Source organism: Thermobia domestica, unplaced genomic scaffold (assembly GCF_964235325.1).
Source record: "Thermobia domestica unplaced genomic scaffold, izTheDome1.hap1.1 HAP1_SCAFFOLD_119, whole genome shotgun sequence".
Lineage (NCBI taxonomy): Eukaryota > Metazoa > Arthropoda > Insecta > Zygentoma > Lepismatidae > Thermobia > Thermobia domestica.
Genome location: NW_027655891.1, coordinates 46,682 through 74,290, shown reverse-complemented (window position 1 = coordinate 74,290; position 27,609 = coordinate 46,682). Strand labels below are relative to the sequence as shown.

At 36.9% G+C, this 27,609-nt stretch overlaps 1 protein-coding gene across 3 annotated transcripts in view; it reads left to right on the top strand.

Annotated features, from left to right (window-relative positions):
* The first annotated feature begins 4,714 nt into the window (after positions 1-4,714).
* Positions 4,715-27,609, top strand: part of LOC145676372 (uncharacterized) — a 46,423-nt gene continuing 23,528 nt past the window's right edge. Inside the window, exons 1-2 of one of the 3 annotated variants that reach the window (XM_081747224.1) lie at positions 4,715-4,815; positions 20,063-20,615. In XM_081747224.1, coding sequence (XP_081603350.1) covers positions 20,128-20,615 — 488 coding nt within the window. In that variant the 5' untranslated portion in view covers positions 4,715-4,815; positions 20,063-20,127. Of the gene's footprint in view, positions 4,816-4,885; positions 5,389-20,062; positions 20,616-27,609 lie in introns of those variants that run through there. The other 2 variants (XM_081747223.1, XM_081747225.1) reach the window with 2 other exon arrangements.

Genomic DNA, 27,609 nt, shown 5'->3' with positions numbered 1-27,609 from the left:
GTAACCGAACACGTGGTTGTACTAAACAAATTTGGTAATAGGACCACCGAAACATATTGAGGTCCTGTACTATCCTTCAATTGGACAATTTCAGTGGACCCCCCATTGCCAAAATTTAAGAAGGGTGCCCATGTCTTATGATAAGAAATGAACCCCTGTAATCATAGAATCTCATCAAAGGGGATAAAATGGACCAAAAAAACAAACACGTGGTACAACGTTTATATTTTGGCAATTTTTGTACCCCTAAAAGGGAACGATGTGGACCATCCAAATTTATCATGATACATATTGAGGTCCTGTACTATAATACCAAATGTTGAAATTGGGCAATTTCCAAAATTTAAGGGGTGGGCCAAGGTACCCCTCCCGGGGTGCACCAATGTACCCATGTCTTATAATAGATAATGGACCCCTATACATGACCATATAACCATATAAGGTAATAGGACCTCATCCAAGGGAATAAAATGAGCCAAAAAAACCAAACATGTGGTTGTACTAAAATTTGGCAATTTTGTACCCCTAAAAGGGAACGAGGTGGACCACCCAAATTTATCATAATACATGTTAGGGTCCAATACTATAATACCCAATGTTGAAATTGGGCAATTTCCAAAATTTAAGGGGTGGGCCATGGTACCATTCCCAAATTTTTCAAGGGGTGCATTAATATACCCATGTCTTATGAAAGGTAATGGACCCCTATACATGACCATATAACCATATAAGGTAATAACATCTCATCAAAGGGGATAAATTGAGCCAAAAACCAAACACGTGGTACAACGTATTGCTTACGTTTATATTTTGGCAATTTGGTACCCCTAAAAGGAAACGAGGTGGACCATCCAAATTTATCATAATACATATTAGGGTCCTGTACTATAATACCAAATGTTGAAATTGGGCAATTTCCAAAATTGAAGGGGTGGGCCAACGTACCCCTCCCAAATTTCTCAAGGGGTGCACAAATATACCCATGTCTTATGAAAGGTAATGAACCCCTGTATACGCCCATATAACTATATAAGGTAATAACACCTCATCAAAGGGGATAAATTAGGTCAAAAACCCCCGAAATTTCAATTTTTGGCAATTTTTTACCCATGAAAGGGAACGACATAGACACCCAATACTGATAGAGGTACATACTATGGTCCTAGGCTACCATACCCAATTTTTAGATTTGGCAATTTCCAAAATTTAAGCGGGGTGGTCCTATGTACCCCTGCCATAATTTAGAGGGGGTGGTCCTAGGTACCCCTAGGTCATTGACCCCGGGCCAAGGTCATTGACCTTTGACCTATGACGTCACAAAAATTTTTGCTGACTCGGCTGGCCATAACGGGGGGCCTACTACTCAAATGTCTATTGCTAACACGAATAGAACATTCCCGTCGTTTATTCCCATCTTTTTGGCATTGTATCCTTCCGCTTCAGTAAATAGTTACACTTAGAATACGTTCACTCCCATTCAAAATGTATTTCAATATGATATCTAATGTCAGAAATTACTTAAATTCACACTATACTTGTTTTATGAAAGGTGCTTGACATCGTATTTAACGTATAAATTTTGATTTTGGTAGAGCCGTCTCTCGAGTGAACCCTTTCTAGTATGAAATGAGCTGAAATCCACCTAGGCTTGTGTATAGCCCGCTCCCCCCAGTTCTTAGTCACCGGAATTGCAAGAGTCACTACTACTACTATTACTACTACTACTACTACTACTACTACTACTAGTACTACTGCTACTACTATTACTACTTCTTCGACGACTACTACTACTACTTATATCGAGAACACAACCCAACCAACCCCTGCGGGTCTTCTAACCCGTTCCTAATACTACTACTACTAGTATTGCTACTAACTACCACCACCACCACTACTACTACTACTACTACTACTTATACTAAAGCCTCCTTACCACAATATTTACATCTTAAATATTTATAACATGTGATTCCGATTCATCATGAACTAATATGAACCGTTAGAATCACTATGATTCGTTAAAAATCACTGGGGGGAGCGGGCTATACTCAATCCTCCACCTATTTTCACTACCGTTGCTCACGCGCAACCCATGGCCGGTGACGGGTCTGGTCCCTTCGAACGCACCTGCGCGGGCCTCAGCTTCTCCCTGCTCTGACTGTTAGATAGCATTCGTGCTTTGTAGTGGCCACCTAGCACGGGTTGCTTTGTGTTTTTTAGTTGTAGTAGTGATGTCACACAGGACATCGTATTTATAGGGAAATAGTAATTCCAATTCCCTGTTTTGAAGGTAACTGAACCTAACCTTGGCTAATGTAATGTAACTTAAAGTAACCTAACCAAATGTAGTACAATTTCGTATTTTTCTTCGATTTTCCTGTGATTCGGTGGTACAGCACACACATATTTTTTATAGTGGTTATTTAATTATTATTATTATTATTATTATTATTGTGAACTTGTGTCCCTACAACAAAGCAAATGTACCTACCTCTTTTCTGCTGGGATAGACTGTCGCATAACTGTATCTTGTCGTGCTATTTTAGGTCCTACCATTTCTAATAATTCACGTAGTGTGCGCTCGTCCATGCGTAGGAAGTTTCTATACGAATCTTGATCGTCAAGACGTAACTCGTTCTGCAGCAACGCTAATGTTCCGCCCTTCTCATGTCGACGTTTTAACCAAGTCCTGGACCACTCTTTCCTTCGTCTTTTCTTAAATACTGCAGTAATTATTGACAGGGCAATCACTGTACTCACATCATCCAAGTCACTTTCGGATGAGTACATTTTTTTCAAATAAGTCATTTTACCACTTACTTCCACACAAAAGAAATGTACCGCGTTGCACTCTCTTCTTCACTTATCAGTCAAATAGCTAGGTGCACCAGCTATTTGCACTCTCAGGTATAACAATTGAATGAAGAAATGTAAACAAATGAGCAAAAAAATTAACTTTTGCCTTTGATCGTTTATAGTTCGTGTAAAAGTTTTAGCCAACTTATTTGATCAAATTACCATCAAAGAAAAGTTTGATACAATATTTGATGGAAAAGTATGACGATGTATAATAGGCTTAACGAAAAGATATTTATTCAACTGCAGCTCTGTCTCACGACGCCATCATTCTTGTTTTGTATTTTCCTGCACTCAAAATCGAACGCTGATTGGCTATTGAATGCTCTTGAATTGGATTGTTTAGAACACGACCGAAACGAAATTTCTTGAACGAAACTATTGAAATCAAGAGAAAAATGACGTCAGTACTGACGTCTTTTTCATGAAATAGTCTTGAATGGTTTTGAACAAGAGTCTTGTTAAAGCTTTCTTGGATCGTCTACAAGCAGTATTAGGGCGTGAGCCCCACCTACCCCCTTGATGGGCGGCCTTGGTCCTGGCACCTTGCGGCTAGAAGACCATCTTCCAGTGATTGTTGGGAACCGGTCAAAACCCCCACAGCCAAAACCCCCACACTCAAGAAATGTCAAAACGCCCACACAAACGGTCACAACCCCCACACAAATGGACAAATCTCCCAAACGCACGAACGGTCAAAACCCCCACAGCCAAAACCCCCACACTCAAGAAATGTCAAAACGCCCACACGATCGGTCATAACCCCCACACAAATGGACAAATCTCCCAAATACACGAACGGTCATAACCCCCACAGCCAAAACCCCCACACTGGTAGACGGTCATAACCTCCAACGGTCATAACTCCCACACAAATGGACAAAACAGCCACACATAGCAACGGTCACAATCCCCACATAAATGGACAAAACCCCCACACAAATGGACAAAACTCCCAAATGCAGAAATAGTCACAACTGCCACACAAATTGACAAAACCCCTATACTCATGTATTGCCCTTGTACTTTTTAATAATATTTTTTATTCCACTTAAACTGATGTTGCAACTATTCTTCTTGGGCGCCATAAAGAGCCGCAACAAAGACGTGAAATGACGATCATTTCAGAGTGTGGGGATTATGTCCGATTTTGTGGGAGTTTTGTCCATTTATGTGGGGATTATGACCGTTGCTATGTGTGGCTGTTTTGTCCATTTGTGTGGGGGTTATGACCGATTGTGTGGGCGTTTTGACATTTCTTGAGTGTGGGGGTTTTGGCTGTGGGGGTTTTGACCGTTCGTGCGTTTGGGAGATTTGTCCATTTGTGTGGGGGTTATGACCGATTGTGTGGGCGTTTTGACATTTCTTAAGTGTGGGGGTTTTGGCTGTGGGGGTTTTGACCGTTCGTGCGTTTGGGAGATTTGTCCATTTGTGTGGGGGTTATGACCGTTTGTGTGGGTGTTTTGACATTTCTTGAGTGTGGGAGTTTTGGCTGTGGGGGTTTTGACCTAGACCCATCTTGTTGAGGACTTCTCCCGGGTTTGTATATGTTGGCAGTGTTTCCAGATCTGGTTACAAGTGCGGATTGGGCTAATTTTTTATGTCCTCGCTACCATAATTTCAAATTAGGTGACACGATACTTTTTGGGCTACTTTCAACAATCTGCAGGCCATAACTCTTAAGAATATAGCCTTATGTAACTTTCTTATTTTCATACATAACATCACAAATTGTTAGTTTTATATGCTTATGTACCTTGGTACTTATATACAATAAAAGGTTTGATCAGATATTCGATACCATATCACCTCTTGTTTTAGTACTTTTTAATGTCAAGAACTGACAACATTATATTCTGATGAGTTTACGGTGTTCCAATATCACCGACGTTGTTCCTGTGTAAACGTGAAAATCGCAAATTTAATTGTGTTACTCTATTATCCTCATTAACATAAGGAGTAAGTAGAGTTACGATAAAAACTTCCAAAATTCATGGCTCCCAGATAAAGAATTTAACCATTGAACTAGAGAAGTGAGGTATAACAGTGAAACACATACTGTTTACTTTGTAAGGTGTATTTCAGAGCCCACAAAACTCAGTTAAGCAAACTTGTCAGCTAGGAAATCAAAGAGTTGCTCATTTTATTTTAAGTTCATTGTAGTTCTACTACTCCCGAGGTGGTATGGAGTTTGCATTAAAACACAACCGCGGCCAACCCAGATATCTCACATTATTTCAACTCTATGTATTCCAAATCGATAAGGATATATATGATTCGTAAAAGTGTATACCGGTAGCTGCAAATTAATTCATTTTTTACATTGGGGCTACAACTAGTTCAAATCCACTACCTTTGGAGCATAACCTCGCTAGTTTTTAATATAAAGACCTGGCAACAGCGTGTGTTTATTGTTTTTATGTTGTAAGCGGTGCTGTATGTGGAGGCGGGTGGACTATATAGCTGAGAGGTACTCTTGTTTTACTGTGCGGAACGGATCCATAGGTTGTAAAATGTGCAGAAAAAATTTGCGTAAGTCTTTAGTTTGCCCATATTATATCGAGAACAAAACCCAATCATCCCCTGCAGTGCTTCTAACCCGTTCCTACCAGTACTGCTATTACCTATGATGAACAATGGGAATATTTCCGGGTGTTTTCCATGATACATAGAACACGGGAAGAAATTTATTTTCATTTATTATGATTTACGTTTTATATAATTTGAAGGTTAAAAGAATAAAATTCGTTGACTGTACTTTATATAACTAATTAATAATATGACTTTTTAATTCCCATTTCTATTTGTACTAGAAAGTATCAAAATACTAATTTATAAGTGATGAAAACGAACCAGTTTGTAAAGTTATCCTGAAATTCTGTAGAGTTATGTATCTACCAGGGTTGGCAAAAACCATGGTTTTTATTGAAAAAACCAAAAAAAAAAAAACGTTTTTTTGGGTTTAAACCAGGTTTCTTTGGTTTAAATAATTTGCTCTATATATTCATATCATATATGGAGAGAAATAAGTTTCTTTCGCCTTGATGTTATTATGCAACAACCGGGTTATGCTGGAAGGGGTCACATAAGCTTAAAGCGGAATAAAAACTGTTTCTCGAGTTACATCCGAGAGAAATTGTACTCCATTTGAACTCGGAACCAGGATTAATTGGTCACAAATGCGATACGTCTGCCGACTCACTGACGAAGCACTCCTGATAAAAAAAAATACGTTGTACTGATCTTTACATGCTTCTTAATATAGCTGTCAAGAGTCATTTCAGAAGGACAAACAGATAAACAGTTGCACAAGTGAAACTATTATACAGAATTACATATGGACAATTTCAAAGTACTACGGAGTACAGAAGAACTAATTTAGTTCGAGTTAGTTAACAACGACTTTTATTGGTCCAAATTAAAGAAATACAACGACTTAATTTGCATATCAGTAAGAAAAGTGAATAAAGATACGAATTATTTGAGTTCACTTTGGCTCAGACTTATTTATACATAAATAGATACCAAAAATACTTCTCATTTCACTAAATGCCTTTCGTGGGGTCTGTATGACCTCCCCCCTCACACACAAAGTACGGCATTTCCATGTATTTTATCAATAGTAAACATTGAAACGAAACAATATTTAGAATTTTTCTTTGATTGCAATTACATAACAATAATAACAACTACAAAAAAATCACAAAACAAACATTTATAAACTTAAAAAAAAGTTGCTTTTGTAGTATGATCTTTTTGAGTAATGAATGGGAAATTTAGGTCTGAATATAATACGAATAATATACGGGAGTGAAATGTGATAACCTACAAATGTGTGTTCATCAAGATTTTACACACACACATTTTTACGAACATTTTTCGTTTTTGGTTTAAACCAATTGTTTTTTTTTTTTTGAAAAAAAAAAAAACAGCTGGTTTAAGCCTTGGTTATACCAGCCAACCCTGGTATCTACATATCGAATAACCGTTAGTAATACATGTTGTCGTCGTCTCTGACTCGAATTTCGCTCTCTGAGGAACAATCAAATATTGAATAAAAGAATCTTTGTAGCTGTAAATACATTTACATTTAAAATATAATATTATCAAAATGAGGGTTGCATCTCAAGATGTTTCGTTAGTACTAGCGTTTCCGGACCTTTGTTAATTAGTATTTGTTTTCTTCTTTACGTGTGTGTACTTGTGCCAAGCGTTGTTGCAGAATTTTTGTAACACCGTAAATATTGTAAATAATTTTCTTAAATTAGAGATTTAATAGTACACAGTGACAAAGCACTGTACTTTAATCAGCATTCTGTATATAGGCCATTACCTATACTGGGAACCTTACAAATTTTTCTACAGACTAAGTATCTTGTGGCAGTTACATGACTTAATTTCTTTATAACGTGAGTAATTAATGTCTTTAGAAAATTCAACATGTAAATTTAAACTGCTTAGCGGTGTAAAAGTTTGTGGACTTTCTATACCAAATGTTTTTAACATATTTACTCGCGTAAGACATATTTGTAAATAAATATACATTTATGCGTACTCTCTAAATATAATTAAATAACATAATACCGTTCAGAATATACGTTTTAAAAACTTCTGGAGATAACAGTCACAAATATACTCTGATAAAAATCTAATTTTATTTAAAAATCATAATATAGCAATAGAATGCAATTTTCTTCTTTTTTGTACATACATTCCCGGAATATTCCCGTTTTTTGAAATCTTCCTGGAATGATTCCCAGGAAATATTCTCGAAAAATGTATTCCCGGGAATTTGCGCATTACTACTATACACCTACCCTTACTACTACTACTGTTTATACTGTTTATTCGTATAGTAAAACTGCATGCCTAATAACGTAATCTAACGTAAGCTAATTTAGTCCAACCAAATGTAACTGAAAGCAGTAATATTCAGTCAATTTTTACGATTTTGAAGTTGGTCCGGCGATACAGCAGTAATGTCTAATTTTGTATCTGTGACCTGTATGATGTATCTCTGAGCCCTTATTTTCTTTTAACCGTCAGTGTGTTTGTAGAAGAAAATATACCAACGTGAGTGTATAAAATTTTGAATTCACAATGTGGCAACGTGAATTTATACATGTTTATAAATAGACTTAGGGGTTAACTTTGCAATGCTTGCACCAACTTGTATACTCACTCAGAAAAAAAAGAAGAGTAAAATGAGTCAAAACTACCCTAAGGTTAAGCTAACCCGTTCCTATCTCTATCTTACAGTACTACGCTGAAGCGGTCCTACATGTCGATGCGTAGGTAGGTCAAGTATATTAAAGTTTACTCTGAGTTAGTATTTCACGTAAAAATTTCGTACTTCTTACGATTCTTATTATCCTCCAGAATTTTTCGCTCTCATCAGAAAATTCTACTTAGCATAGATGAAATTCACGGGATCCACCAGAAATAATTTGGTGGAATTTTACTATACGAATCGAGAGATTCTAAGATGTACGGAAACATTTGGCCAAGCCTTAAATTTGCACATTTATGTATAGAACAAAGACCATCCAACACCTACGGGGCTTCTAACCCGTTCCTCTACTACTTTTACTGCTACAACTACTTGTATTGTGGATCTGTATAGTAAAACTGCACGAATAATTGTTTAAAACATAAATTCTTTCATGATTTGTGTGTAAATACTCGGTACAATAGAAAATATCTACAATAGAAAAGAAACCAGTTTGTGTTACCAAACAACACGTATGCCTTGTGATTCAAACACTGCGAATCTCGTGCTCTGGTGTGAGTCATTAAATCAGCCTATTAATTGCATATCTTGGGAAAGAATCCTCTTCGGGTCCCCTCATTCCTACAATCAATCACTCGCAAATAATTTTCATAAATCCAAAGGGAATAATATGCTGCTGGTAGTTCTGTCGTACAGTATGCAAAATTTGATCAAATCTATTGATGCGTGTGAAATGCCCCTACAGCAAAAAGATTACCGGCTGGCACGTTCACTAAATTCCTTTTTAAATTTATGAGAATGATATTGTCAGGTACATTTTCTCGCCATTTTTGTGCTAGGATGAGATAAAATCGGTATCAGACAAGAACACCGACACAATAGTAAGGACGATCTCCTCTTCATCCTGTAACTAAATTCCGATCCATGAAATCCACGGTATAATTAAAATTGCTAACTTCGTACAATTACGAAGGAAAACAAAATATATTTTGATTGGAAACATGTCTTTATGTGAGCACAGTCTCAGTATATTCAACCACTCCGTACGCATAGGTCTTTAATACCCAGTGTTAATATGCCATTGAAAAATTAATTGTAGTAATGACGATTTGAGAAGTTTTCTGTCTAAGATTGAAAGAAACACTGCGAAAGCACCTGTAACCCTGCTTCAGTCCGATCGAAGAAACCTCCTGAGGGAGTTTTCTAGCTCCGGGAGGAAACATTCACTGTCGTAGAAAAAGGAACTTGAGATGAAGATTATCAGGTAACTATGATCTAATGTACTAACACTCATGCCTGAGTCAAACCAATATTTCTAAAAGGAGGAAATAATATATGATTCTTTGCCTGTAAGGTAGAGAAAATCATGCAGATTTTCTTAAGGCCCACTACTCGAAATAATTGGCGAAAAAATATAATTGTTTCACTATTTTCCTTCTTATTGAGCCCTAAAGGATTTGCGGTTGTCAACATGAAAATATGTCGTTTGGACTAGATAAAGTTCTATGGGACCACCAGAAGTAATTGTTGAAAAATTAGAATTCTTTTACGATTTGCGTATAAATACAGCTTTTGAATATATAATGTAACAACTACAGCGGAAAAAATCACCAAGCTGTGCTAGGCAGACATTACAAGCTACAAATGCTCTCTACCCGAGTCGTAGCAAGGCGTGTGCGGGGCTGTCTCGAAAAAAGGAAGCCTCGAAAAAAATGTAATAATGTATAAGAAAATAATAATGATATGGAAGAAAGAACCTATAGGCCTATGATATTTCGTATGCAAGTAGAAGAAAGTAATAGGTTTTCCTTTGTGAAGGGGTAAAATTTAAAAATCGTATATTGGTGAGTATTTCGATATTTCTGTATATTTATGTATTTTAGCATTAAGGTATGTCCTTATAAGAAGTAGCAAAATTTCTGATATTTTAAAGTACTGCTTTCAGTACTTTTTACATCCCTAGTGTGATCACAAATAATTCCAACCACTTACTTAATTTCACCTGAAGCGGCAACTACTGTTTTCTCCCTTTACTGTCCACTGTCCTCACCTGTTCTTGTTACGCCACTGTCATAAGGACCTCAGTTTCTAAAGTTTAACATGCAATAAAATAAATGAATATGACACTAATCTCGCCTAGGGATGCGCACGAGTCGAGACATGTCTTGAATCTCGACTCGAATTTTCGAGTCGAGACACGAGTCGAGTCGAGACTGCTAATAAAAATCTCGAATGTCTCGAAAAATTTCCATAATTTTTCATATTATTTTGAAAGTATTCATTCAGGAACAGCCTTGATACCAATTCCAGCATTTACTGCTTTAGAAAGGTACAGAACGCATAAATTTAATGGTCAATCTTTCAAGATCAAGATTTAATTTTCAGCTCAATTCAGTTAATTAAAACTAATAATTAATGTCGTGATATTTGATTGTACTTCAAATATAATAATATTAATAATAATAATAATAATTATTATTATTGATTATCTAGTTTGTATAAAATCCTTGCAAGAAATTGGCAGTCTACAGTAATTTAGCATAGTTATAACTATTGTGTTTTTATTTCCTTGAACGCAATAGGGCTACATAACTTCTGGATTATTCGCTTCCCCAATCACGTGTTACGGATTATATATAATGTAACATTTATTGTACATCACATATTATGATACGAAACTATTTTACATAGTATATTACAATAAATGGACTGCTTGGATGCCAAGAACTAGTACAGGAACCTTTCACTTCTATAGATAGGTATTTTTTAAAAGGAGTTTTTTAAACACTAAATAAAACAATTTTGGTTCCCAACATAAAAGAAATGTGGATTGTTCAAGAAATATTGAACTTCAACTTTCACCCTTGGAAAATTTAAATTTAGATCACTTGGCATCAAAGCAGTTCACTGTGAGATAAATACACTTCTCACTTTACTCTTCTGGTTGCAACGCTATTTTCTTTTTTTCTTTTCATGACAATTCCAGATTGTTTTGTTTTGTGCTCGAAGTATATTTTATATTCACCTAATAAAATTAAGGATTCATTTTGTAATCAGTTTTAAATTTACAGAAACTATTAATATAAGTTCATAATCAAATCGAGCTAATTCCTTAATGCATTTTGAAGGCTTCATAATCGTAACATTTATGTACTTCGAGACTATGAACGTAAAGTGGACTTGACCTAGCCCCGGGTCCGCTGTGACTCAGTGGCACAGCTTTCACCCTTGGTGTGTGAGGACTCTGATTCGATTCCCAGCTGGTGCCAAGTGTGCTTTGTGGCACAGAAACACCGTGTATGTGGACTTTCTCGTGGTTCTCTAATTTTCTCCCACTTACTTCATTCTACCATTTTATTCATTCTCAACGTCACTGTTTTCTTTAGCTTGCAGGACAAAATCGTGCGACGTGAAGTAATACTGAAAGATTTCATTTCGAGTTAGCCGCCCAAAATTATCTTGCCCTGACCTGTTTTAAGTTATGGTTGGAGGTCTGAGTTGGAGATGTGAAATCCAGCATACAAACACTTCGCTCATGAAGTAAGAAACAGTAATTCCTATACTGCTCTAACTTCAGATTTTATAAGCACATAATGTTGAATGTGAGGATTAACTTAAGTCAGAGACGTGAATTATTGATTATAATCTCCTCAATAAGACTGAGCAAACACGCATTCCAGCTTTCCCGTTTTAAAAGGAGGAAGAAAAGTTATTTCGTATAACACTGAAATTACTGGGATTTTATTAATTAAACTTTATTCTTCCTCACGTAACTCGGACACTTCTGCTAGTATATACACTCGACCTAGGTATACACTGTTGTGCAACTCTTAGGAGAAAAGTAAATTCCGCGTGCTATGTCACTTGCGAAAGTAAGTTTCATATGCCCGAAGTGGCATAGATTGGTAGAACTTGAACAATACACAGAAAGTATGATACAGGAAGCAATACAAAGAAATACATGATTAGAAAAAAAATGACACTTTTATTCAAAGTCAACGCTGAAACCACTGCGATTCATGATGTCTCCTCAAACATTACAGAAGGTCTAAGTGGTCCTTACAACGTTCTATGATTACTACAGACAGTGATGCATGCTCTGCATTGTGCTTCCATGCTACTTAAAAAAAAGTTGGTAATGAGAAGACATCGGATTTTTATGCAAATGCATATTTTATTTGCTTATATGCATCTCTGTTAGACTTGGTAGGGGCTTCTAACAACGATAATGCAGCTCAAATTTGAAGTTTTATAATGCATATAAATACATATTTCAAAGTTAATGCATATATTAGTGCTTTTAAAAAGTGTATATTCAGCATATTCTGTTTTTGTTTAAGATATATGCTTATAGCATAAAAAAATATATATGTAACAGAATGGCTTTTTGCATGGGAGCATCCGGGCACCCCTATTGTATTTATGAATATACAATATTTGGCATAATTTGAATGCAATTTGTCTTAACATCCTCATATATATACCTTCTACATCTGACTGCCCCCCCCCCAAATTTACAGAGAAATCGGCGCCCTTGCATGAGGAATGCCTAGTTTATGGAGAAACAATATTGTTAGCAACCAAGACAAACAAGAGATAAACTTGTTCTGAAATCCTACAGGTTTTTCCTCACATCCCCCAGCCCTTCCTCGTCTAGAAGGACTAGACAGAAAATGGAAATTAAAAAAAAGAAAAAAATGCACGGCCATTCTCTTGTAGAAGGCGAAGGAAAGTTTAGAGGCAGAATGGTACACTCCCTCCTCCTGCTAATCTCTCTGCCTAGTATATATTCTTTATTTTATTGTCTCCGAAACAGCATTCCAGACAAATGCTTTTCGGTAGAAAAGTTAGAAACAAACCATCCCACTCTTGGACAAAGTGGGCAAGATGCGGTACACAGGTCAATGAACCTGCTTTGGAAATTCTCGTGCATTTTAGGTTACTGAGAGGGTATAGTTTCTTCAACTATGCCGCCTTCTACTATGGCTCGTGCCATAAATAAGTCATCGTCTGATCATATGGGAATCACCGCTAGTTGTCCTTGCTTGACATCTGTTTCATATTCATATTAGCCAGTGGCGGCCATAAAGGGCCCGCAGACCACGCGGTGCGTGGGAGCAGATTTGAGGGGGCCCCTACAAGGTACGCTCAGCAAGACACCTTTTACTTGTCATTTATAATTTTAATGCACTTTGAAAGCGTTTCTACACAGTCTATAATTAATTCTAACAGTTTCACAGACTTAAATAATGAAGTAATCATTAAAATTAAATAATGAGGTATGACTGTGAACATGAATGTCTGGTTGCTCTTTGCGGTTTTCCAGATTTTATTTTCCAGTGTAACATTTGCATGTTATTATGTTAGTCTATAATGCCACATTTTCGTTATCGCGTATCTTAGACTACAATTACCGTGTATCACAAAAAATTATCGTGTTTACCAGAAATATCTACCAAGAAAACAATTCGAGATATTGCAGCTTGTTAATTGAAGAAAACAGTTGCTTACTGACAGTTGAGTCTCTCCACTGAGATCCAAACGAGACAATTGTGTTCGCATTTGGTCTGTTATAACTAGACGAATCCCGAAGTTATACGTGCCACCGGGCGGGATATCGTGAGTTACAACATATTCAACGAAATTAAAAAGTTCGTTACTTAATTCTCTATGTCTGTGTGTCTGTTTGTCTGTCCGTTATTTGCGATTTTTTTTTCAATTTTGAACATTGCATTCGATAAAGCATCAAAAACTATCAGAGGAAAATATTTCGCGTCACTCTTATCGTTCCCAAGATATTGGCCAAAAAAAAAGTCGATTTCCAGAAATTTAAAGACCTGTATCTCGGGAACCGAAAGTCATAGAAAGATCATATTGGTGTTGATCAATATCTACATGTAAAAGGATGGTAAACATTTTGGTTCCAAATAGTAACCGGTGGCCACTGGATTGGACAATGGTTAGTTCACTAGTGGCCACCCATTATTATCGGCACCAAAATGTTTTCCATACTCTTTAGGGATGCGCACGAGACAAGATTTGTGGCTGTCTCGTCTCCAAAATATGCTGTAAAAATGATGTCTCGACTCGAAAAATGTATATTTCTCTATTGGAAGAGCCGTGTCTCGACTTGAATTTTCTCAGGAAAATCCTGTCTCAACTCGTCTCGTGCGCATTCCTAACACTCTTAAGTGTTGATTAACACGAATATCATCTCTCTATGACTTACCGTTCCCGCGATATTGGCCAAAAAATGGCCAATTTCTAGATATTTAAAAAGCCATAGCTCAGAAACAATAAGTTGTAGAGAGATGATATTGATGTTGATCAGTATCTAAGATAATGGTAAGTATCCTGGTATCAAATAGTAACCGGTGGCCATTGATTAACTGTCTACTGGCCAACTGGCCACAGTTCCCCAGATATTGGCCAAAAAAGTTAGAATTTCTAGATATTTAAAAAGCCATAGCTCAGGAACCATAAGTTGTAGAGAGATTATATTGATGTTGATCAGAATATTCTGGTATCAAATAGTAACCGGTAGCCACTGATTAACTGTCTACTGGTCAACTGGCCACAGTTCCCCAGATATTGGCCAAAAAAGTTAGAATTTCTTTATTTAACCAGCCATATCTCGAGAACCGTGAGGTATAGAGAGATGATATTTTGCTAATTTTTGCGAGAAAGAGAAGAAGGTGCGGATAAAAAGACTCACTTTTACATCTAGGAACAATGACCGTTATAGTTCCCACTCTATATCTCCATTCTTCTTAAGTTCGTTCTGGCAATACTCTTGGAGCATTCTAATCTAAACTGGTTTGTAATGTAAAAGCTAGGAAAAATTACCTGGTAGAATAGTTTGAACCGAGTCATTTGTTCGGAAACGGTTGGTAAATGGAAAACTCGATGAACACGTATCCCATCATTTTCAAGGGCACACTTTTTTGGGGTAAATAAGTTTTGCCCCAGGGTTCCCCGCAGGGTCCCAGACGGGGTCCAACTCAAGGGGTCCCTGGTTCGCTACAAGCTTGCGCCGTGTGAACTTTGTGGTAGACAAACACCGTACTCGTGGTTTTTCTCGGGGTTCTCCCGTTTCCTCCCACTTTCTAAATTCTACCATTTTACTCATCTCTCATCATCACCGTCTCCTTTAGCCTAACCGGCATAACTGTGGGACGTAAAACTTAAAGATTTCATTTTTTTGAAAAGTTTCAAATGGCAAGGGAGGTTAAGTAGTACATCGTTTGAAAGCTTTTGTAAAGTGGAGGAAAATGGAGCAAGTCTCGACTCTCTACGACAACCCTGTGCAAAATGGCGGCGGGTCAAAATGTAAACAAAAAAATACTTGAAAAGTCCACGGCCACCCCTATAAATCGAAAATGGTGAGACAAATGTAAAAACAGTAAAGGACGTGTGGCATTACGAGATCGAGCTAAAGAGAATTTCACAGTGAATATCAAGCTCAAGCTCGAATTAGTGAGAATCTTAACTAGTGTGATCCTCATTGAGATTAGCGAACGCGAGCTCCATTGAGGATAGAGAGCATGAGCCCGAGTGAGTCACGGTTGCAAAATTACCATTTTTACTTCTTACTTTCTATCTTTTTTTCCAACTCGAATGAGTAAGGTTTATGTACAGCAGAAGTGCTTGCTAATAAGACCTTAATTAGCATACGCTTCAATTATCCCTAACTGTTTAGATATCTAATGCAACTTACGTTAACATTTTAACAATTCAGGTTGTAATTAAAACCTTGAATACTGAGCAGAAGAGCACGTAGAATTTTTTGCTGGAGTGTATTTCTAATTCGCAATTAATTCTTCGTAGGTAGGTAGGTAGTCACAATGTTCTGACTGATCAGTACATAATAAATAAATTTAAAATGTAGGAAACTTTTAACATTCTGATTAACTTGCAAATACAACTGTATAGTGTCTGAAGCGGCTTGAGTTGGATTGAATAAAAACGTGAACATATATTCGAACTGCGCAGTGTATTGTTAATTATCATGTACTGGAACAATTTTAAAAAAATGGAAGCGCGACAGATGAGCACCAAACATCAAAATTTCACAAGGCATGGTCAAAGCTCACACCTCAAAGACCAGAAAAATGATTGTCTCATCAACTAACCGTTGTCTTGTCCAAGTCAGTTCCTTCTTGTCATAACTTGTGAAATTCCCTGCAAGTTAATCAGAATGTTAAAAGTTTCCTACATTTTAAATTTATTTATTATGTATTGATCAGTCAGAACATTGTGACTACCTACCTACTATCGATATAAACCCGCCCAGGCGATATCTGCCGAAGAATGCCTGCTAGTCAGTCACACGTACGCTGCATGTACGTAGTATCAGTGAGAGTGTTGGGCGTGTGTAGAATGGGGAAGGCGCGCGATCTGAGTTTGACCGAGGGCAGGTTATAATGGCCTGGAGACTCGGCAGGAGAATTTCGGAAACTGCACGACTTGTCGGGCGTTCGAGGAGTGCTGTGGTAAATGCCTTCAACAAGTGGCGAAACCAAGGGGAAACGACGTCCAAACGTCGAAAGGTTGGGCGCCCCCACTTCATTACAGATGTCGGACGTCATAGGCTGGGCAGACTGGTGTAACAGGACAGGCAGCGAACTGTGGCAGAACAAACATCAGACTTTATTACTGGGCAAAGTACAAGTGTGACTAAACACACAGTACACCGAACACCCCTAACGATGGACTCCGAAGCCCATGTCCCATCCATGTGCGAATGTTAACACCACGACATCGGCAACTACGACTGAAATGAACACATGACCATCGTCACTAAACCTTGGCACAGTGGCAGAGCGTTGCATTGTCTGATAAATCCCGATACCTTCTTCATCACGACTATGGGAGAGTGCGAATCCGTCGTGTTCCAATGGAACAGCTCCTTGACACCTGTACTGCGGGACGGACACAAGCTGGTGGCGGCTTAATCATGCTCCGGGGAACATTCACGTGGGCATCCATGTGTCTAGTGGAGCTCGAGCAAGGCACAATGACCGCCGAGGCGTATCGCACACTGCTTGCAGACTACGTACACCCCTTCATGACGACTATGTTTTCCAACGGTAGTGACATTTTTCGAAAAGATAATGCACCATATCACAAGGCCAGGATTGTGATGGAGTGGTTTGAGGAACACAGGGGCAAATTCCAAGTGATGTGCTGGCCGCCCAACTCGCCGGATCTGGACCCAGTCGAACACAGATGTGATGTGATTCAACGTGACGTCAGAGCTTATCGCCCCCCTCCCCAGAATATACGGGAGTTAGGTGACCTATGTGTACACATGTGGTGCCAACTCTCTCCAGTGATCTTTCAAGGATCTTTGCGTCCATGCCAAGACGCGTTCGCCATTGTTATCCGTGCCAAAGGTGGACACACTGACAGGTAGGTAGTCATAATATTCTTGCTTATGTATGCGTATATTTTAACTCTATATTTTGTGTCGACTCGAATTTCGAAACGTCTCGTCTCGAATTCGAGTCGAGTCGAGACAGAAACATATTTTCGAGTCGAGACAACCTTTTCTCGAGACGAGTCGAGACAGGCGTAAATCTCGACTCGACTCGACTCGTGCGCATCCCTAATCTCGCCAAGTAAACTGCAGAGAGATTGTTTATGATGCACTTTTTCCTAAGACTAAAGTAGATATTCGAACGAAAAATCACCTATCAGACATCATCGGCTACACGCACATCTTTTTCAAACAGCAGACAGACCGACGTCTATTACTAAACTTGGCTCAAGGTGTATTTATGGCACTTCATTTCTATTTCTACAGAATTTCTACATTACTTTACAAACTGATTCCTTTTCATCATTTGTAAGTTAGTACTTTGCTTCTTTCTAGTGCAAGTGGAAATGAAACTTAAAGAATCATCTATCTATTAAAATGCTAAAACAGGAATTAAAAGCGCTTGCGCTCCAATTCATAACTTTGGCTTTCAAATCTTTCATTTACGGTTATATGTGATTTCACGTTTAACAGAGACAAACATCTTAAATTTGTGTACTTTAAGTAAATACGCTAACAATATCTTTTCCATAAAGTTTATGATATAAAATTATTGCAAAAACCTTTGTATTTTAATAAGCCTTCTCTAAAATAAATGCATGTGAATTGTGCTTCCATCTTCGAGTTATTTTAAACCATATGTTATGGACGTTTATATGTTTGTGGTCAATCCTTTCGACAACGAGACCTGGGAAACTACAGGCTCTCACTGATCGATTGGAAATTTTGCGTAGATTGTCCAGTTCTAATTGAATATTAAAAAAACAGATATTTAAAAAAAACATATTTCTTTATTACATTTTTAGGATACACTGTAAACGTTGAAAATAAAAAAAAAAACTAAAGCATAATATCCTAAGCGTTATACACACTTGTATATAGGGGTTGCATATGTCTCAGGCGTTCGTTTCATGGCCAAGTAATAATAAAAAAGGAAGGATAACCATTTTTCCTGAGCTCCTCCGTGGCTAAGCTGTTAGCGTACGCGTCTTTGGCGTGGGAGGCCCGGGTTCGATTCCCGGCGGGAGCTCATATGGTTCGGATTCCACGTTAATCAGTAGGTCCACGTCTCCACGCTGCTGAACGAGACGTTAAACTCAAAATCAACTCAACCATTTCTCCAGTCTAAGATGAATATTTTTCGATTGTTTTGCCCAATGAACACCATATATAGCTGGCATTATAATTAATTGTGTATGTAATGTATTTGCATATTACATACTGCGCAAAATTAGACACTCCAACCGGAAGTAGGCTCAAATCTTGCAAACGGTGCGAGATATTGAGAAAAAAAGATAAAATCTCCCCTCTATGATACGCCTTGCCGATTTTTTTCCAAGACTTCTTTCACTTGTGTCTGTAAAGGGACATGCACAGATGTTGTGAGGAACGAGAAGATTTATGCCCATATGCGAATGATCCGCTGTGTAGGGAGCGCAGGTTCAACTAGTATTATTAATTAATTATATGAAGTACAGTCCACGAATTTTAATCTTTCAATCTCCAAATAATTTAAAACCTAGAAGTAAATGATAATAAATCAAAGTAATTATATTGTTCTTATAATTTCGAAAATAAAGTAAAGAAAGGAAAATAAATTCCCCCCAGGTCCCAGCAATTTACCTAGTTATATGCCAGGAGAAAAAACCTGGATTATCCTCATTTTTATTTTCCGTCCACTGGGAATAAACCCACTGGCTACTGCTACTAGTACCACTTTGCCCTAACCTAAGCTAACCATATTCAGTCTAACCAACATCTTGACGTCATTCCGTATTGTTCTTCAACAAATTGTGTGCATAGTCTCAACATAAGGCATAGTTATGCGAAGTGACATAATCTCTACTATTTAGATTATCTCGATTTTTCAGATATGCTAAAATTTGTATAGCATTGCTGTCATGTTTAATTTTAAAAATATAAGCTAGTAATATAGTAGAAAATATTTTAGTTTTGGCTTTTCTGTGCTCATGGAACAGTTATCTACGTTGAATATTGGTGACTATAGAGTATGTAAAGAAAAGAGAAAAAAAGCAAGTATCGTATCTCCATAAAATATAATAATGTATTAGAAAAGTATAATGATATGGAAGAAAGAAGATAGATGCCTATAATATCTCGTATGTAAGTAGAAGAAAATAATAGGTTTTTCTTTGACGTGGGATAAAATTTAAAAAATCGTATATTGGTGAGTATTTCCATAGTTCTGTATAGTTCTGTGTTTTCGGCTTTTAGGTCTATCAATATTTTGGTATAGGTAGTAGTAAAATTTCGGATATTTTAAAGTACTCCTTTCAGTACTTTTTACATCCCTAGTGTGATTTTAAACAATTTAACCCACTAATTAAATTTCAACTGAAGATCCAGTTACCGTTGTCTTCTTCCGACCCGCTCATAAATTTTGTTAAAGCGAATAATATTTTTCTTATTGGTTTCAGATCTATTGGTTTTTGTCGAACATTAACTGCTGAAGGTTTCAAATCTCCGACGTGAACAGTTTTATATGATCAAAATGGCTTCACATTATTTAAACTTAGCCTATAATAAAACTGAAATAAAAACAGAAAACTATTGTATTAAAGTTGAAATGAAAACAGAAAATGAGTCATTTGAAGAATGTGATTATAAGCTATGTGCTAGTAACACTAATGGCCATAAAGACCCTCTTGCAGTACATATGGAATATAAGAAACGAGAAAGTGCAACGGAAGGAGAGAATATCGATTTACAAAGGAATGAAGATGAAACAATATCAGATTGGAAACTAACTTCGAAAGCTATATGTTTGGTGAAGCGTTTACCAACGGCTGATGTATTTATAAATGCCGAACATTTTCGCAGTAACATCAGGCCAATATCTTCCGATCTTACAAACATCACAGAAGGGTCAAGCAGTCACATGTTTGCCACTATCGGAGACAAGGACGATGACGAAGAGTATGTTCAAGAAAAAGATAATCGAGAAGTTGGTAGCAATGCACAGGCCCTGAGGTACGTTTTAATGCATTTATTTCATCTGGGATATGTTTTGTATAAATATTTCTTTTCAACATTTGCGATACTTCGTTAAGTATTTCTTTTTTCTTTATTTTAAACTGTATTATTGGAATCGCAAACATTTGAACACATAAATAATGCAACCTAAAGCGTAGCGTTGTAAAAGGTAAGACAGTTCGGCACTGAGATAATTATGCAAAGGTAATTGTATATTGCTAGAAACCTCCGTGCACCAGGGTTGAATATCAGGATTAAATACTTCTACGCTTCTGCGTAATGTCAATATTTGAAAATACGTTTCCTATTACAGGGGAGAGTACCTCGCCGAATTATTTATATCTTTCCCCTCTCACTCAAAAAGTTTTCATGATATAAAAATGATACTTTTTTATTCATTTATATATTGGTTTTGAAACTGTAACATTATTTTATATACAAAACACCTTAATAATTAAAAATACCAAATGTGGATCACGAAGGAATTATCGAGTTTTTTTCTTTTTTATATAAGATCCTTACACGAATTATTGAGTTTTTTATATGACGTTACAGAATCCTTTCACTTATTGTGATTGCTTTAATATTGATGTATCATAAACGAACTCGTACTAGACCAACCATAAATTCAACTTTTCCTCTTTTAAAAGTAGTTTATTTTATTATATGGCTCATTAACTTAACTTGTAAAAGTTGGTTTCTTACAAGGTTATATCTTGAGATGGAGTGTCTCATAATATGCACTTGTACCGTCCGCAAAGCTAATAGATAAAAAGGTTTTTTCTTGCTACTTTTGTATGACATTTGCAGGCAAAATAATATGTTCTGTTAAAAAAACGCTTTCGTTTGTTCTTTGAACACTGACCATGTTACAAGCTCAAGGTTGCTCACTGGAAGTGTCATCACCTCCGGCCGGCATTGGGGCTACTGGTTCTGTCCCAAATCACGATAGGTTCGTTCGGTTTCTTTGAGTTCTGACGTGTTCTCACTGTCCTCTTTGCACTATTGTTATGCGTTTCATCTTCTCCTTTAGCCAGCGTTCATAAACATAGGATATTTAAACTTAAAATAACCATTCTACAAATAAATGTTGACAGTCAAGTAGCCCAAGGTAAGAGAATCTAAGAGGATTAAAATTCAATTGAAATCGATAGGATTTGGTAACATTACAAAGAGAAGGAAGTTATGAATACTTAACTACTCTCTTTCGATTTTTTCAAGCGAATACATTACTTCGATACTTCATTTTGCTTAGGTATAGACAGCAATATACTTATTCTATATCGAAATGTTATCAGGTTACAACTTTAGGGTTTTTTCTTTGTATTTAATGATAATTAGTCACATAACCGTTTAATGAGAAATATTGAAACTGGTGCTTTGTAATTGTTTAATGAAATGGCAAGCAAACACTCTATTAATATAACGTGTGCTGTTGTACGTTTATTAAAAAAGTAAGCATTAAATTATTTCAACGATTGGGAGTAAGGAGTTGATTAACTCGAAATTTTAAGTTTCAAGTAGACGACTTTTGATAGAAAGTGCAAGATAAGAAAGAGAATGAAGAAATATTTAAAACTTTCAGTAACAGACTGACTTATGTAGGTAGTGACTTCATTTTACCTCACTGTAACTTTGCTTCTGTGGGCACTTTTGACTCTTGCGTTTAGGCAAGCTATAACCAATATTCAACCTGCATATATCATAATGGCGTGATGTACAGTTACTGCAGAGGAAAGGCTCGTTTTAGAATTAGCCATAAAGATTCACATTCTGGATGTCAACGTTCTTTGTGTTTTCTTCCCTCTCACCACGTAAAATTTATTTCAATCATGTATTACATTTAAATAAATACACATAGAAATGTTAATATATAATGCTCATTTTCAGCAGGTGTTTCTTAGACACCGAACATAATAGATGACGGTTGACCACAGTAGTTGCTAAGAGTGGTAGATCGTAGTATTTACTAAGGTTAAGGTACATAGTTGGCTTAGTGGATCGTGGTCTGAAGTAGTGAATGTTTCATGGATGAAGTTTTTATTGACTCGTGCTGTTCGGATACACAGATCACCTTTTTAAATCTGAAATATGTTTGACAATTTTCTAATATTTTCTTTATGTCTGATTAAAGTGTTCAATAGAAAAACAATATTAAGATTACACGTTACACTAGTAATGAGTAATGTATAATGTTAACTTTCTTACCGATATTTCGGATGGAAATCTCGAACTCCTTGCATTGGGATGTTTTAAGCTCTTCTCTAAAGGTGTTGGTTATCAGCATTTTATTGATAGTATTTCGGTGGATTCACTAATAACTAATTAAACGTGTAGTCCACCAATATTTAACACAATATTACCCTATGCGTTCCAGCCCTGATGATTCATTACTACTAAGAATAGATAGAAAACTTCTCGACTGGAACGCTTACAATTGAGTATTAAGTATTCCATCTTCTAACAGTCCTACGGGTAATGAAATGTTTTTCTCTATTTTTCGAAGAAGTAAGAAGGAAAGTCTAACTAAACGAGTGGATGAAATAACAGGTGAAGTCGCCACACGTACTCAAGAGGTGAGAACATGTTTGGAGTATAGAAAGTGAGTTAGTGAAAAATATAAGCAATATGAATAAACAAGTATGTAAGGTAACCCAACAATTATCCCAACGTATTGATGAAACAAGTAAGCATTCCTATGATGTTAATGCCTGTTTAACAAGGCAACTTGAACAATTAAAAGGGAGTATATATGAAGATATCGATAAGATAAGGGAAACTAAACAATGACATGACAATTATGCAACAAGAAGTAACCCGAGTTGAAGCAGATCATGAAATGCTATCACGAAAAGAATAGATGACCTTGTCATTTGTCAGGATAATATAAACGCGCGTACCTCTAGTAATCATGATAGTGAATTATGGCGAAGTGAACGGTGCAAATCGTGTTATGATTGAAGAACAATACTGCAGTTTTGATTATTGTAGAGTTGGCAAATGTAGCAATGACAGTGTAAAAATATTTTACTACTCTCATCAACGTGCGATAGCTTCAAAGAAGTCCCGTTGTGAAACAAGACCTTCACAAAGCAGTAATGCAGGGGAAGAACGATGCAGATTTTTCTATAAAAGAAAGAAGGAAAAGCATGTGCATGATTCTCTTTTGTATCATATGGGAGATCCAGGGAGAGAGAGATAGGCTGAAGAAATATATTATGGGACACCAAGTGACACAGACGTCATACCAGTACTGGATAAGAAAAGTCATCCTATTAAGATGAGCCGATTACCAGTTAACCTGACTGAAATAAAGCACTAAACAAGATTTAGTGGACAACCCAATAGACTCCTAGTGCTAACCTTCTTAGCGAGAGTTGAAGAAGCTGCCATTTGAACTTGTTAAATCAACAATTTCTTCGAATAATGCCTCGCCCGCCGAGGAGTTGGCTCAAATTGTAAAGGAAACCTTTCTCATTATATCAGAAGTTAGTGAACCCATTGATATAGACGTTTCTATCTTCACAGGTTGTGGCAAGTAAATTGACTGTATGCAGAAATTAGCATTTTGACACTCGCAAGTAACCTACTGTTAAGGAATTTGCTACACACAAATTGCAGCAATTGCAAGAATTATGTCCGAATACACCTGAACCTCACATTCTCTCGGACATCATGACAACTAGGTTGGAAATACAGTAAGGTATTGGTCTTTTCACCGGTATATTCCTTTCCGGGAGCGAGTAGAGTCTCTAGGAATGGGGAAGGAATGAGGAAGTTTGATATATATGAAAAAAGTTATCAGACGACATGCAACAATAAGGTAGATCGAGTGACTCTTCAGCAAGAAGTAATAGTGCAGTCGCTTGGTACAAATTTCAATAAGAATATTTCTTTTCCGGATACCAGAATAAAATTTGGCATAGTTATTTAGATGGTAATACACAATAAAAAACCAAAGGGACACAAGTCATAGGAGCTTCTATAAAAGGAGGGGAGAGGGATAATTATTGCAATTAAGTTCTTTGGCAATAGGGTGATAAATAGAAAGTAAAGGGAGTGAAATTAAATAATATGTTAGCATTTACTAAATTATTGCGTGTTAAGATAGAATATAGTGTCCCTGGTGGATGAGTGGCTCCAGTCGTCGCCTTGCAATCAAGGGGTTCCGAGTGCGATTCCCGGTGGGGACACAAGTGGTTCGGATCCTTCGTTAAACTGTAGGAGTCGTCCTTAGAACGTCATCATCATCCCATGGAAGGCAATATCAAGGCCACCATGGCTTCACCTTGCCCAGGAACCTTCGGGCCAACTACCTGCCCTCGAACAGAACATCATCATCAAGTAGAATATTAAAAATGAAATTATATGTACAAAAGTGTGTTTCAAATCTATTCTTTTTTATTTCGAAATTTGCTAAAATAAGAATATAACCTTAATGAATATTCCTTCATTCCTTTCTTTTTTTGAAAAAGAAATTGCGAACAATTTTAAAGAGTACTATATTTTAATCGTTCTGTACTAGAGATGGAATGCTTGTCTAAGTCTCATCTATCAATAACTCACTCACTGTATACATTGTCCATCACAAGAGCATAAGGCGGTACACTGCATGTTCAAGCTTTGACATTTGCATTTGTTCATATACATTGTTTTGCAGTGGCAGCAGGTTAATTCCGAACATTTCATTGATACTTCTGGAAGAACTGTCCATAATGGTGTAAGCCATGGTGGGGGAATCTGAGACTTTCCATCCCCAGTCGGTAACATCAGGAATGTCAGGCTGACGCTGTAGACACTGTCTCCAAACACTGGCTTGAAACATTGTTCTTTTCAAGTGATATCTTAAAGCATCTTCATTAGGAGGTATATTTTCAAGGAATCTATTCTTCTGTGTGAAAAGTATCCTCCTGTATTCATTGACTGCTTTTGTTGCGCTGATTATGTCATACAGAATCACTGTAAAATACTGTATCATATCAAAATCATCAGATAAAATGAATGAGGTAGGCAATCGAATAAAGACGTCCGTTAGTTCTGGCAGTGTCTTCGACACATTCCAAGCTTTAGTTTTACTAACCCCATGAAAAGAAAATACTGTGTCACAACCCGTGTAAGCGTGAAAAAACGGCAATGCTTCACAAGTTTCAGGACATACATTTTGTAACATTTCACAGAGTGAAAACTGTTTTCTGTTTTTCCCAACACCGTAAATAAAGTACAAGTTCTGCAAATCGAGAACCTGCAACTCCTTCAGGGCCGCTGCAGCAATTATTATTACATTTGAATCTACTGTTGAAATTACATTTTTGTGGCCACATAAAACTGCATCTTTCACATGTAGAAGAATTGTTGTATCTGCCTCTTCATGTGAACAAGGAGACAGTTGGTTGTTATGGTAGAATCCTACGCAAATTATGAGGTCTTCATAAGTGCAAATACCAACTTTACAACCAACTTCCAGTGATTCAATTTCAGAAGCAAATAAGTGGAAAAGTTGCTTTTTATTTTCATCAACTTGCAAAAATTTCCTAAATACCCTTGGGAATAGTGTTGTTCTTTTGATTAACATTTTTTTCTCCAGAACCTCGTTTCAAACGAGTGTCAGCCTTAAGACTTCTTGCCAAGTATCTGTCAAATACTACATCAACTCTATCAAATTTCTGCAGGTGAGATTCTACGGCAGGTCGAAATATTTTGATTGCAAATTCTCCAAATGTTTTTGATGAACCTGGAGTAAGAGAATGGATAAGGGCAGCACCATCTATAACAATAGCCGAGTAAAATGAAATACTACAGTCACTGTCATGATTGTTACAAACATCTGAAAATAAACATATAATAATGTCAGACTTTCTTGATGGTTTGCGAAGTTTGCCGAACTCGCTAATAGAAGGAGGATATGGGTGAGTTTCGTGAGAAAAAAATGTAACGTCAGGTTGCCTAATCTGATTCGCCACATACAATTTGCATAATATTTTTGCGTCCTTCCTAAGGACTGTTGTTTGCATTTGAAGTTTAGATTTCCCCGTTGTCATTCTGTTGTTAAATAACTCTAAATTACACATTTTAATTAGTGTATGAATTGATGTTTTCCCTTCAATCAAACTCTCTTGTACAGAATTTTCGTACAGACATATTCCAAGATTCCTGGCTTCTCTGACCGAATTCTCTGCATTTTTTTGTTGCACATATTTTGCTAACTGCTGTTGTTAATATATCTTCTTCAAAAGGGTTACCATAGTTTTTAAAGGAAGTTACAACATAGAAAACGTGTTCCTTATATCTCTTCAAAAGCTTTGCTGCTTTCCCTATGCTGTACGTCATTTTCATCACCTGCATCTTCTTCACCATCAAAAACTGAAAACTGTTCTTCAAAGTCAGATATCATTTTTACAACATCTGGCCCTGCAACCATCCATTTCAAAAGTGCAGCAGGTTTGTCAAAAAGTCCTATTGCTCCACCAATTTCTTTAACTTGTTTGTTATTTTGCTCATGCAAATGGTCATCCGCCATTGCTGAAAATGCTCAATTGCTCTTCTGACTTACGAATTTGTCTTTCGTGAATTCTTTATATATAAACGGATGGCGCATCTCCAGTTCTTTCAGTGTTTTGATGAAAACTGGCAACCAGCGAGCATAGTTTATGTGATCTAAAATAAACATCCAGGGACATATATCTTCCAGAATTGTTTTGAATTGTACAAAATTTCCTTCAAGTACACTTTGTAAGAAACAGAGCAATAGAGTCTGTATTTCCATAGTTATTGACTAGAAAATAAATTGCGGAGATTCTTCATTGCGTAGATTACACCATTCGTTAAAATCTAAATATGACATTCCTTCAGAGGCCTTGATATATTTAAATGCTTCGTATGCTTCTGTTTGCAAAATATATAGTGCAGCCACTGTTACTTGGTGAGCATAGCGAGCGCGCTTGACATGAGAGCACGATAGAAGCGATTCAGCTCGTCCAGTTGATGTTAGTCT